This window comes from Phyllopteryx taeniolatus, chromosome 1 (assembly GCF_024500385.1).
Source record: "Phyllopteryx taeniolatus isolate TA_2022b chromosome 1, UOR_Ptae_1.2, whole genome shotgun sequence".
NCBI classification, from domain to species: Eukaryota; Metazoa; Chordata; class Actinopteri; order Syngnathiformes; family Syngnathidae; genus Phyllopteryx; species Phyllopteryx taeniolatus.
The window spans coordinates 15,572,898-15,587,335 of record NC_084502.1 but is presented as its reverse complement, the minus strand read 5'-3'; the positions used below and the strand labels follow the sequence as shown (position 1 = coordinate 15,587,335).

Sequence of the window (14,438 nt, the reverse complement as noted above, 5' to 3'; positions counted from 1 at the left end):
TGACATAGAAGCGGTGACGTCCTAATTCCAGTTTCCGGTCCCTGTTATGGCTGCTAAGCAGAAAATATTTTTGTTAGTATTTTTCTCTATAAACGTACTCATTTGCCTGCTATTTTGCTCTTCAAAGTTGGCTAATCTCCGCTGTAACGTGGATCCAGCCAAATTGCAAATTCATATGATAGCTTAGCGATTAGCATGGTGTTGCCGTCTGTCTCTTGTCTTATCCGCTCGCCGTCCTCTACAATACTTATACAATAATACAATATAGTCTAAAAATGTAGTTTATTCGCTGTCATGGAGGTGATGATTAGTGACTTATGCTGCGCTGACAACGGACGTTAGCAGTAGTTCGTAACTGGGGCAAACTGCCTCAAAATATTAAAAAAAATAAATCCACCTCCGAACAGCGGAAAGCAGCGACGTTGGACGACAATAGGGACGCTCCGTTTGGAAAAGTCACGTGGTTCCCATAATTCATTGCAACATGAAGATTTTAATTATTACAGTAAAAAAGATGTTTATCTTTCTTATTAATGTGTGTTTATGTTACTAGTAGTTTGCTGAATGCATGTGTTATGTAACATTTATGCTTATTTCACATTTATGGGACTATGGCACTCATTATCAAACCGTGGGTTTAGATTGTGTGTGATAATGTGCCGTCCCAGTCAATTCAACTCCATATTTAGCAGTGCTCTTTAGGGCATTACTTGTTGATACAAAATGATTCTTTACTCTGAAGTGTACACACTTGCGCTAGTGTTCAACATGTGACATGTTATTTCAGTAGTTTTATTTTGGTGAGGAAAAAGTCTGTCAGAAAACAAAAAGGCACTTTTTGGACTATTTTCAGTTTAAAAATGTCGGTGCATCGCTATTAAATAGTGATCATATCGGGTTATTTATTGTTTTAATCAGTGATAGGCCCCAAAAATCCTGATCGTGTAAAGTGTAATCTTAGAGCCATGTGTGATGTAATAATTAAAACGATGAGCTGACTAAGCAGTGTATTAGGCAGAAATGAATCTTACCTCTGTGGGTGGCCAGTTCCTTCTGCAACAAAGCGTTAACATAACCATTTTTAACAAAAGAGGTGACTCAAATGTAGCTAACCTAATTATTTTCACTCGTTATTATCTCAAAAATATATGTTGACTTTCAATCTTGAGGCAACATAATGACGCATGGCTACCGCAGAGTGAGGAAAAGGTGTAGTTTTTCGACATTTGTCAGACACTTTAAGTGTTCAAGAGAGTTAATAGGTGTGTCCTTAAGGTATTTTCGACACTTTAAATTGGTTAATAATGCGTAAAAATAACAGACGACTTGGGGACAGACCAAAAGTGTATATAGTTCGGAAAAAAAGCGAAATTGAACATGTTTTCGACATACAAAGTTTCCGCTCAACAGTGACGATATGCCTGACAAGCTAACATAGCAGTCTACATCTGTCACTCAGTGCTCCCGGTAGCATGAACAAACTCAACACACAGATCCAAATCAAAGTCCTTTGTTTAAAAAACACTGCTGAATCCCGATTGAGGAGCCTATCAAACCAGAGGGAAGTAGCAACCTACGAAAGCAAAAGCATGGTTTGAATATGATTGTGCTTCACACTAACGTCTGGTGGATGTTCTTCTCTTCTTCTCACCGTCGTCCTTACAAAAGACGGATCACAAAAAGCTAAGTGAAAAATTAGTTAATTAATTACTTAGTTAATAGTAGTTAATTAATCGATGCCGTCTGTAATTAGATTTACTGAGGCGCACTGATTGCTCACGTGATACGGTCATATCATGTATGATGGAGGTTCAGAATAAAAAACTAATTTTCCACCAAAATACGGATGGAACATACAGTATGCTCCTTTTGTGTGTCTATCAGCCTTGCCCTCTTTCGCTTTCTCACCGTCCATAATTTTTGTCCGTGTGAGTGAGCATGCAGGGTGATCCAGGGAGTTAATTTCAGTGGGAGCCTGTCACACTGGAACAAAAACCTTGCACAGGCAGCATACCAGCGGCAGCAGAAGGCAGACTGGTTCAACCCAGTTGTCCCAGACTGGAGCAGCTCAACACAGCTCATACTCTACACTCCCTTTAAGGCCATTAAGTACATGGATTAGTTTTGTCACCGTGTAATCTGCACCTCGTGCTCTCAAAACAAAGCTTTGACAGAAAGGTTCTCAAAACGCCTCTTGTTAACGTAACATACTGTATTTATAGTTTCATAACCAATTTGATATGGAAATAAAATCTGTGATAAGAAGCTAAAGAAGATAGAGCTGCAAAGAGGAGAGGAGTTTGAGGTGATCTTCGTTGGCTCTCAAGTCAAGTTTATTTATATAGCCTTAATCACAAGAGTCTTCTCAGGACCACAGTTCACAAAAACCAATGACATACCCTGGAATAGACCCCCCCATCCAGGCAAGGAAAAACCCAAAAGATCCATTTAGGGGAAAAAATGGAAGAAACTTTGAAGGATAGCAGATAGAGGGTTTCCCTTCCAGAATGACTAGGCTGCAATGGATGCTGGGTGGGCAACATTTGGTTCTGATCACCCAGGGCCATCCATCGATTTTCTTTACCGCATATCCTCACGCGGGGTTGCGGGTGTGCTGGAGCCTGTCCCAGCTATCTTCGGGCAGGAGGCGGGGTACACCCTGAACCGGTCGCCAGCCAATCGCAAGCACATAGAAACAAACAACCATTCGCACTCACATTCACACCTACGGGCAATTTAGAGTTTTCACCTAACCTACCCTGCATGTTTTTGGGTTGTGGGAGGAAACTGGAGTGCCCGGAGAAAACCCACGCAGGCACGGGGAGAACATGCAAACGCCACACAGGCGGGGCCAGGATTTGAACCCCGGTCCTCAGAACTGTGAGGCAGATGTGCTAAGCAGTCGTCCACCGTGCCGCTTTACCCAGGGCCATTTGTATTAATTAAGGTCATCCAGTGACAAACTATTGATGAACGTCTACATTTAGAAACAAAATACAATGCACTGTAGCTGAACCCAATCGACCCAAGCGGACCAGACACATTTGGCCAGCCAAAGCCTCGGGCTACCAAACCATCAATGGAGACTGAATGATCAACTGTAACTTTATGAGACTGTCATGATCTTTTAATGTGACACTGCAGATACGTTGTTTCAAAGGTATATTTTGAAAAGAGTCTATAGAAACAGTTCAGGCAACTTGGAAGGTTTTCTGAACATCACATTGAGTTAGCGCCAATCACATCAATCAGTAGAAGAAGAAAGGACACATTGACAAGCTGCCCATACCTGTTGCATATATGCATAATTGGACATCGGACATCCGTAATATCCATGTTTGTCTTTTGTATATCAATACTATATCTGAACAGGTGATACATGGTCATATTTTATTCATTTGTATCATTTTTTTAACCATATTTTGTCTCAGCCCTACTACTCTGCATGCTTAATTAAGTGTAAAGCTCTCCCAGAATGCAGTAATCCTGAAGCAATGTGATCAAATTAATATAATGTAATTGTTGTGGAAAAACTCCACCCCATTTGTCCGAAATTATCCCATTAATATTGGAATGTATTAACTTGTATACTTTAACAATTGATGTAAGATCACATTCATAGGGAAGAAGCAACTTGATTTGGTTACAAATGTATTCAATACACAATGGGCTCTTGAGATTGCTATTCCAGTTCATATAGTTGGCGAACTTGGCCTACTGGCCTGGCGTTCTAATCTTGCATGTGGGCCAGCCCTTTTCCAGCGATCTATCTTGTTACCGAGATCTGTTGTGGCTTAGAATAATCTAATCCCAACCACTCGCCACCTCAGATTGCCAATTGCCGGATGCTTACTTGCACATTACAGAATCAAACACACCATAACTGGACCAATGTCTCAAGAACCAATCAAAGCTCTTCTCGTCTGTACTTGCCTTTGTTTATCTTAATGTGTTGCTAATGCACATTATGATCAATGTAAACACGGAAGCAACAAGTATCCCATGGTATGCTGCCGAGTGCTGACATTTGATAACTCATGTCGTCTCTTCCAAAATAGACGTTTTGAGTGCTCAAGTGCGTGAATATGTATTCGGTGAGCTTCGTAGCACAAATCCTTAACATTTCTCTGATATTTTATGAGGCTTGACGTGCTCAGCCATATGTCTGATCCTCTACAACATATGATGTGTGGCCAAACAAAATGTATTTTTTATTTTTATTTTTTTACTGAGAAAATGGATGGATGAAATGGCAACACAGTTCATAACGGTATGGATGCAGAGGGGGGGGGGGGGAGAGGTTTTATGCAAGTCTGTCAAGTCAGAATTGAACCCTGTATGAACTGTGCAGACTCAAAGACGGCTTGACGCTGCACAAAGGAGACACAATGCGTGCTGAGGGGGCAATTGCGCATTCTTCTCTCGTGTTGTGCTCGACAGTAGGGATCATGCTTTAACTGATGAGTCGCACAGTGGTCACAAGCACCCAAATAGGCGTGGTTATTGTTGAGAAAATTATGAATACATGATCGATGGTGAGAGGGACAGGCAGTCTTGACATGTTTGAATAAGTGTGACCTAAGATAGTTCATGAGGCCAAGCGTGACAATGAGCCTCGACTTATTCTTAGCCATAATAGTGAAAGAAAGAGCAGCCTGACTTTCTGTTGATGCTACTTGGCTTTTACGAGAGGACTGGGAGGTTGTCTCTAGCAGTACTTCCACAAAAGGACACTGAGCACGTTTTGAAAGAAAAAGGGGAAAATGAAACATACAAAGGAAAAATTGAGGAGAGAGACTCCTGTTTTACAGTATTGCCAGTTCAGACCTACTTTCAGTGCGTCTCCTTTGCTGGACCTTTGAGTAATAAAGCGAAAGAATCGATAGACTTGATCAGTGGAAAGCTTGTCTATTATGATGTCTATTTTTAGTGAGGCTTGTTGACATGAGCGCTGCTGTCCATCTGCCTCTTAGATATTCAATGTATTTTTCTGTTATTGCTTGAACACAACAGGGTAAGTTTGATACAAAAGTACACGTCATCAAAATAAGACAATACAAATATCTGTTTTTTGCGGACTAGACTTAGGTGCTGAAATTCTTTGGATTCTGTACTTGCGGAATAAGCAGAGGGCAACAGTTGCTAGTGACACGTCTAAAAATAGTGTAGTGCATGTGTCGGGATTTCCTGTAATGTTTCCAAATGCTTTGACAGCAGTGTTTAATGCTTTTGTATTCAATATTGTCATTGCGCCATCCTCATTTGAATTAGCTATGGCTTTTTTATTTGACATCCAGGAACTTCCACTTTATTTGATAGGAAGAAACAAAAGGCGGGGAATGGTTGATGTAACCTACGAATTGTATCTTTCAAATAATTGAAATAGCACCATTACAGCTTTTCAGGGACTATATGACTTCTTTATTATAGGGAACAATTTAGGACTGCTTCCCATGTGAGTGAATTGGATTCCTGCCACATCCACTCTGTCAGACATGCTGGAGATGTGTGGCAGATGCAGCACAAAAGGGTTGGAATAAAAGCTTCAAGGTGTTGCCTAGGCACTGCTGCAACAACGCTGTGTGGCTACTGGCATCTAGAGGCCTTCCATATCAGTGCATCATCATGAGAAGACAAAGCATCCCAGTATCCATCCATCCATTTTCTGAGCCGCTTCTCCTCACTAGGGTCGCCGGCGTGCTGGAGCCTATCCCAGCTGTCATCGGGCAGGAGGCGGGGTAAACCCTGAACTGGTTGCGAGCCAATCGCAGGGCACATAGAAACAAACAACCATTCGCACTCACATTCACACCTACGGGCAATTTAGAGTTGTCAATTAACCTACCGTGCATATTTTTGGGATGTGAGAGGAAACCCACGCAGGCACGCGGAGAACATGCAAACTCCATACAGGCGGGGCCGGGGATTGAACCCCGCCCCTCAGAACTGTGAGGCAGACGCTCTAACCAGTCATCCACCGTGCCGCTGCATCCCAGTATTGTTTTGAAAAAGACAGAAAAGCATATGCTGTGTTGGGAGTAACAAAAGTCATGCAATTGCAGGAGCTATTGCGGTTATGTAAAACATTACTAATAAACATTTGTGTCAGTTCATTGCATTTAACCTTGTGATGCTCAGATATTGTCTTTTCTCTGGAATTGTCCACTTTTTCCGACCTCAAAAAAGTGTCCTGCTGCCATTTTAAAATCATGCATGACTCTATTCAAACAGTCAATGCCTCTATGATGTATTCTATAATTTGGTGCTGTTTATATACCTGTATACAGTGTATTGCTGGTGTGGGGCGGAATCCTCACATCTCCATCAGTATTCCTGAAAGCAATAACAACTGCATGTTTGTTGAGCAATTAACATTGAGAGCAAGGCATTTTTAACACTTAAATAAATCTTCATGGACTGCAAATGATTATACTCCTCTTAGGACCGCAAGCTGACCAAGGCGGAGCAGCAGCGCTTCAAGGAAGAGGCTGAAATGTTGAAAGGGCTCCAGCATCCCAACATTGTGCGCTTCTACGACTCGTGGGAATCTGTACTCCGTGGCAAGAAGTGCATCGTCCTCGTCACTGAACTCATGACCTCAGGAACACTCAAAACGTTAGTGCAGCCTCTTCTATCACTTATACTATGCAATTTATAGCCCTCTAAAGTGGTGCCTTAAGATACGAGTTTAATTCGTTCAGTGACCATACTTGGAACTGAAAACACTCACATGTCAAATAATCTTTCCTCATTGAACTAAATGGGAGTGCCATTAATCCATTCCGGCCTCTCCCCAAAAAATCTAACAAACAAACAACAAGTAAAGCGTCGCCACCGCTCTCAGTGAGTCAATAAGCTGCAATATTTTTTTTTACAGGGGATAAAAAATATATACCTGTGAGTATTGTGATATTGTCTGTCTACATGTGTTGCTTCAGTACTGCCGTTGAAATATCCAGTGCTAAAAACACCACATCTATCAATCCTAATCATTAGGATGTCTATGGCGTTTTCCATTACGCTTTAGCATTAAGCTAACAGAGGCATTCTTAAGGCACAGTTGTTTGGTTGTTTTAAATACACAACATTGTTTTATGTTAAGTTTGACAGTAAATGTCAACTGGGAGTGATGTAAAGCAGCTTGAAGCCTCCTTTTTGATGAATTGTTCACTATCTGCCAAACTGCTGCTTGTTGTGAAGTGATTTGAGTTGCTGGCATCATACATTGTGCTCGCAAGTCAAAGCAAAAATTTGTCCGAGCGACGGTTCGTGTCTCGAAAAATAAAGTCAGGTCCCACGTATCGCAAGGCACCACTGTATTAGGGTGTCATGTTGTGTCTGTTTAAAACATTGCCATCCAAAATAAACCATTTTATATTCAATAGGCATGACATTTAGGAAGAACAAGTTATTCCTTTGCAAAAGATATTTATTTATTTAAAAAATAGAAGAGATATTTACTCGGTGGTGACTGAAAGAGGCATTCATGTGCGCCGAAAAAAACGCTGCATCAGAATTTAGGATTCCAGATGCAATTAATCTGAGAATTACATACTACTTACTTCATTCTAACAATAGATGCAACTGCTGCCACGCCACATTTACTTAAAACAATACAAAATAGTTCATGATTTTTTTGCCTTTTTTGGCCACAAAGCCAACGCCATTTTGACTTAGAGTGCATAGTTTCTGTGCATGTACTCATTTGGCCTCGAAGGCCAGTGGGGACGGCAATGAAGTCTATAGCCCTCCACCGAGACGATGATCTCCGCAGAATTAGGCATCCGATAGCCGACCCCAAGGAGCTGAACGGATATTCATGGCAGTACCAATCGAGGGCATTGGCTGGCAACCCGTTCCTCCTGCCCGATGATAGCTGGGATAGGCTCCAGCACGCCCGCGACCCTAGTGAGGAGAAGCGGCTCAGAAAATGGATGGATGGATGCATATACAAACCTCACATTTACATCTCTTTGAAATTTTACTGACTGTTGTTATTATCTTCATTTGACTCTTAAGGGTTATTTGTTCATGTCTTTTATCCATTTTTTTTGTCCTATTCTGCAGGTACCTGAAACGTTTTAAGGTAATGAAGCCCAAGGTCCTGCGGAGCTGGTGTCGTCAAATCCTGAAGGGCCTTCATTTCCTGCACACCAGGACCCCTCCCATCGTGCACAGAGATCTCAAATGTGATAACATCTTCATTACGGGCCCCACTGGTTCTGTAAAAATAGGTGATCTGGGACTCGCCACCCTCATGAGGACCTCTTTTGCCAAAAGCGTCATAGGTAGGCTTCTTAAAGAGATGGCATCATTTTGAAGTCAATGCATGTGCATGTTGCAACCTCAGCACAAGTTGGGGTCTATAAATATGTAGTGCCTGCAGAGCTTACTGTAGATGAGTATTGACAGTGTCTCTAAAATGTATGTGGGCAGCACTTACATAAGCATAAACTAGTAGTTGGACACTTTAAGCAAAGCAGAGCGGATGCAGCGCACTGAAAAGCCTGCTAATGGCCCCTGATATAGGACTTTTGGGGCCGATACCTATACCAATCCAGGGGGCAAAAAAAAAAAAAAAGCTGATAGCCGATAACCGATATATCGGCCAATATATGAAAAAAAGAACATGATATGCACCGGATATACACTATACTGTACATGAACACAAATTCTTCTAAAAGCAACGAAGCAGAGCACTACAAAATGAAGATAAGGACATTTAATGAGTAGCACTCATTAGGACTGAAAGATGTTTAATAGTTTGATACTACATAATGGTGAACATGAATAAACAGTTGCATAAATGTTTGTTTAGCTCACAAAGATAATGTACATAACTTTAAAGCGCTGTATACGCGTCTTAAATTAGATAATGGTAGACATGGGAATCAACAGTTGTATTTATCTTTGTTCATTTAAAGACCCCCGAAACTAAAATCTGTGTTTTGTTTCTAAATACATAAAATACGTGTATGTTTGAAGATAAGTACGGATAACTTGCAAAGACTGAGAACAATATAGTACTGAATTGTTAACGTATGGTTTAAAACTCTTTTTCACCTTCGGAATGTTCCTGATTTTGTTGGCGGGGCGAGAAACTATCCTCATGACGTCACAAGGATGCGTCTCCCCCGCTATACAGTATAAACACCTTATTCCATGCAGTGGCCAATCAGCATAATTGCACACCCTTGTTTGGAAATAACTTCACCCAGTTCTACCAGTATATTGTGCAGGGGTGGCCATGAAACTATGCCCACAACTCGAAAAAATACATCTTCCCTGAAGTGTAATATGTTTAGTGTTATCTGGGCTATGTGCCTTGCCATCTGCCACCATGAGCTGAGCTGCAAGGCAGCGGCTGGAAGAGATCCTAACTGGATGAGAGTCGATCTGGCTCATTGCCAGCCCAAATGCAGTTAGAGAAGCCGCCGGAGGTCCAGTAAAACAGCGTTACGGCCGCCAGCGCGGCTTATGGACATTATGCGGGCTCAGAGGCTGCTTCTCTGCAGCCCATGAAAGCTTGTGCTATCTCCGTCACTGGAAATTCCGCTGAGGAGCCGTGAGAGAAGGAAGTGTATTTGATTGACAGGAGGAGGAATTTTCAGAGGTCTCAGCGACACACCCGGAGCATCTGGAAGCTGAAAGAATGTCTCGTTTCTTGAAACATTTTGAAGTCTGATTTCACATACGTCGTCGTTGTCTGTTCTGTGATGTGTCAACTTTTCAAGACATTTTTTTTTGCTCTGTTTTCGGGGTCTTTAACAAAGATGCAACTTACACAGAGTTAAAACGCTGTAATACGCTCTCTAAAACTACAATGCTCTCCGTTTGACGTGCCCTAAACAGCGTTTTTCTGTGAGGACGTTATTGTCATGAGACGCTACAAAGTGTAGTGTTGTATTGTTTTAAAAAGTCAGAGCTTGCCATGGAGTAAAATAAAAATACAATTTCTCTTGTCTTCGAGCTGAGTGAGTTTGAGTGCCGGAGAAGTAGCAAAAAAGCGAATACATTGGTTAAATGCTGACCAGTGTCACTTTATCGGTGATATGCTATCTGCTTGAACAGGAACTCCAGAGTTCATGGCTCCGGAGATGTATGAGGAGCATTATGACGAGTCTGTGGATGTCTACGCCTTTGGAATGTGTATGTTGGAAATGGCAACTTCCGAATACCCCTACTCAGAGTGCCAAAATGCCGCTCAGATTTATCGCAAAGTCACAAGTGTGAGTGCATTTGACAACACCGAAACGAACAGGACAAGATGTGATTTCCTCCTTTCTTGATTGAACGCAAAATATTTCCGGCATGCCTTTTTGCAGGGTATAAAACCAGCCAGTTTTGATAAAGTGAATGACCCAGAGATTAAAGAGATCATTGAAGGTTGTATCCGTCAGAACAAGAGCCAAAGGTAAGCAGGTTTTCTTTTCAACAGACCCAGAAACGTGATTTTCTCCACATCTATCCTCATCTTTCCCTGCGTAGGCTGTCCATCCGAGACCTCCTGAACCACGCGTTCTTTGGCGAAGACACAGGGGTCCGTGTGGAGTTGGCAGAGGAAGACACAGGCACACAGGACTTTTTGGCTCTCAGGATTTGGGTTGAGGAGCCCAAAAAGCTCAAGGGGAAACACAAAGATAACGAGGCCATCGAGTTTAGCTACGACCTGGAGAATGACAGTGCTGAGGAAGTGGCTCTGGAGATGGTGAGACACTGAAAATATACTTACACGGTAGAAAAGCGGCAAGTATAGCGGTCGCTTGAAGATGGACCGCAATTTGTTCCATGAGGTCAAATTTCAAAACAAAGTGAGAGCAATTACATTATTCTTCCCCAAAAACTGTTGCCATCAGAAAATATTTAACTCCACAGGGAATTTACATTTTAGTATTATTATAAGTATGAGAATTGGACTGGTCTAATATTCATCTGTTAAAACAAAAACAACAAACAAAAATACTCTTAACTTTGATGACGAATAAAGAGGGGTAATGTGTTCATCTCAAGCATCTCATTTTATTTTTTTGATTTGAACTGTCAAATAAGTGGACAAGTGAGAATGAAATGAAATGCACTACTAATCTAAAACAACACTTTGGTGACCAAGGGTTACATTTAATATTTAAAATGGACCAGACCATTCGCAGATGAGGTAAAAAAAAAAAAGGTTTAAACATGTAACATGTAAATAAACAATAATGTATTCATTTTAAAATGTTATTTGTAATTAATTAAACTGTAATTAAACAATTATGTATAATCATTGTTAATGCATATGTAAAAATATGTAAGAAGTGTGAAATTAATGCACCTAATATTACAAGACTCTTGATCATATAAATGCTGGGTGGGCCAGATTAAAGAACAGAGCGCGTCATAGTTTGCCTAGACCTTCTCTAGGTGGTGGTAACATAGCAGTCTACATCTTCACTCAGTGCTCCTTCTTGTCAAAAATTAATAACAAATGGACTCAAATTTTATACCACCTGTCACACAAGATGCAAATCAAAGACAACCGGAAAACAAGAAGTAGGAACCTACTAAAGTAAAGCATACCATGTAAGCAAATTGTAGCTGAACAAAAGCAACACGTGTTCTTTTTCACCAACATTGTGGTTAAACTCCAAATTTAACAACTTTTAGGTACTACTGTACAGAATTGGACAGTCTGGGATTTCCACAAACTCCCTTCAAGACTACAATTATGCATCAGTTTCTATCTGTGTGTCTTGTCAAAGGTCAAATCTGGCTTCTTCCATGAGAGTGATGCCAAAGTGGTGGGGAAATCCATTCGGGACAGAGTCAGTCTGATCAAGAAGTCACGGGAGCGACGGCAGCAACAGCTGCTCCAGCAACAGCAGCAAGGATTTGAAGAACGACGCGACTCCACTCTAACTTCCTACACCTTCTCCCATCCATCCCCATCGTCACTGGGGGGCGGAGCAACTGGAGGAGGAGGAGGAGGAGGAGGGCAGGAATCTGACAATCTGCCTGAAGTAGACCAACATGTTGTCAGAGGGGCAATACTATGCCTGCCAGGTAAATATTAACCGTGGTACTGTTTCTTATGACATTTAAGACATGCTAGATTTGTTTTCATTCTCATTTTTTAACTTGTTAGGGGAAAGCCTTAGGTCTGCCAACTGTGAATCGAATGCTAACGGGCAGAGCCAGTCACACTCTCAGCCGGGGGAATCGTTCTCTTGCTCTCAGACTTCCCAGCCCGTCGCTACATCTGTACGTATAACACATAATTTCAGCTCAATCATACAGGACGCCATTGTACAGTATGTAGATTACAGTGTTCCCCCGCTCTATCACGGCGCCACTGCATCGCAAATTTTTGGGTGGGAAGAATCTACTTCTCTAACACAGAAATACTCGCTATATCTCGGAAAGGTGTGGTTTATTGCGATCGTTTTCATATGGCCTTTTACAGTATACAGTGGTGCCTTGAGATATGAGTGACACGATTTACGATTTTTTTTTTATATGAGCTGTCGTTGGGCCAGTTATTTTGCCTTGACTTTCAGACTAATATTTAAGATATACTGTAAGCGCTGTATGGTGGCAGTGAACTCAATTCACTAGAACATGTAGAAGTTTGGCAGATATTGAACAATTCCTCAAAAAAGAGGCTTCAAGCTTGCACTTGAAGTTTACTAACTAAACATTTAAAAAAATTATTAAATATTGTGTATTGTTTGTCTTTGTTTATCTTAATGATAACTACCAGTGCAAATTGCTATAGAAGGGCTATCGAATAGGATTGGTGTAGTGGTGATATAACACTATAAGCAACGGGTGTTTTCCTACAAACGGTGGAGCAACACATGCATACAGATAATATAACAATACTCACCAGCATATATTCTTTATCCTTTGTGAAGAATGACTAATATTACTGCGGCTTACTGAGGAGCGTCTGCTTATATCCATATATCTGTATTATAATGCCACCAGATAGCAAAGGTGTGCACACCAGGAGCAGCACCTTGTAAATTTAATTGTAGGAAGAAGTGTGGCAATAAATGTGTAAATTTTTTACATGATATTAAATTACTTAATTACTTTGTTTTTATTTCGTACAATATTATACAGTGCAATTTTTCTGTTATAAGAAAACACGTTACAAACATTTTGTCTGGTTTTTGGAGGAGATGGAACAGATTCATAGCATTTGCATTCATTTCAGTAGGGAAAGATCATTTGAGATATGAATGTTTTGAGTTACCTGCAATTGGCTGGCGACCAGTTCAGGGTGTACACCACCTCTCGCCCAGAGTTAACTGAGATAGGCGCCAGTATGTCTGCGACCCGAGTGAGGATAAGCGGTATGGAAAATAGATAGATGGATGGATGGATGTTTTGAGTTGCCAGCGTGGTCATGGAACAAATTAAATTCATACATCAAGGCACCACTTTATATAGTCAATTTTCAACTATAGCGTGTGGGTCTGGAATATATCCCCTACGATGAACCGTATAGCTATTGTGTATAAAATAATTGGTCATTCACCATTTGATTGGTCTTTAGTGCACTGCTGTACTGACTAATCCCCTGAGGCTCCCAGTTGGTGAAGGTGGAGGTGTTTCGAGTTTGCCAGTTGGCCAGAGTGTCAGTTTGTCCAGCATTGGCCATAGCAGAGGTCCATCTGTTGGTCAGGGCTTTCTTCAGCCCACCGCCATGGTTCAACAGGTATTGCCAAGTATACCTCAGCATTATTTTCAGGTGAAAGGAGCAATAACACTATAATAACTTGTAATCAGTCGGGAGATACTTTTACATGTAGCCTGCAGCACTCCACTGTATTGTCAATCAGGTTTTGTACCATCCCGACCTCATCTTTATAACATGATCGATCCCCTGCCATATCTTACGTATTGTATGTTTTTGGAGCATCCCATGACCATCACTCCATGTTTTCTGTTTCCTGGCATTGATATTAACACGCAAAGTAATAAACAATTGAACATCGCCCCGCTTAGTCTGCCTGGTATTAAACACAGCTCATCTCCTGTCAGTGCTGCATAAACAAATATCAAAATTTTGTAAAAATGTGAGACAGAAGCAGGCAGAAGTGTGCAGTATGCATATCAAAGTGACACAAGGAAATAACAGCATTCAAGTTTTTTTCCCCCACTGATTATTGTTGGTCTTCCACCAGTAATCGTGTATTTTAATGATGACCGCTACTACTACTATTACTACTTCTACTACTACTATGGTTCTTCATTTTGTACATCATACATTATACCAATTGTAATGCATAAAAATTTGCTATGTGTCTAAACATTGTTAGTTTATTTAGTTAAGATTGATTGTTTTATTTTTCTGTTGCTTCAATTGAAAGCTATAGATAGCGCCCACTCTTCCCCCTTCTTGCAATTTACCCAACCACAAATCATTTTCATAATCCTCTGACACTGTTTCT

The 14,438-nt window shown here is 41.1% G+C and overlaps 1 protein-coding gene across 7 annotated transcripts in view; it reads left to right on the top strand.

The window, feature by feature from the left end:
• The window catches only part of wnk3 (WNK lysine deficient protein kinase 3), a 78,588-nt gene that overhangs the window by 31,057 nt on the left and 33,093 nt on the right, over nt 1-14,438 (top strand). For 6 of the 7 annotated variants that reach the window (XM_061775060.1, XM_061775078.1, XM_061775034.1 and 3 more), the window contains 8 exons: nt 6,443-6,615; nt 8,068-8,288; nt 10,072-10,229; nt 10,326-10,414; nt 10,489-10,708; nt 11,742-12,042; nt 12,125-12,240; nt 13,541-13,735. In XM_061775060.1, coding sequence (XP_061631044.1) covers nt 6,443-6,615; nt 8,068-8,288; nt 10,072-10,229; nt 10,326-10,414; nt 10,489-10,708; nt 11,742-12,042; nt 12,125-12,240; nt 13,541-13,735 — 1,473 coding nt within the window. The remainder of the gene's footprint in view (nt 1-6,442; nt 6,616-8,067; nt 8,289-10,071; nt 10,230-10,325; nt 10,415-10,488; nt 10,709-11,741; nt 12,043-12,124; nt 12,241-13,540; nt 13,736-14,438) is intronic. The other variant, XM_061775069.1, reaches the window with a different exon arrangement.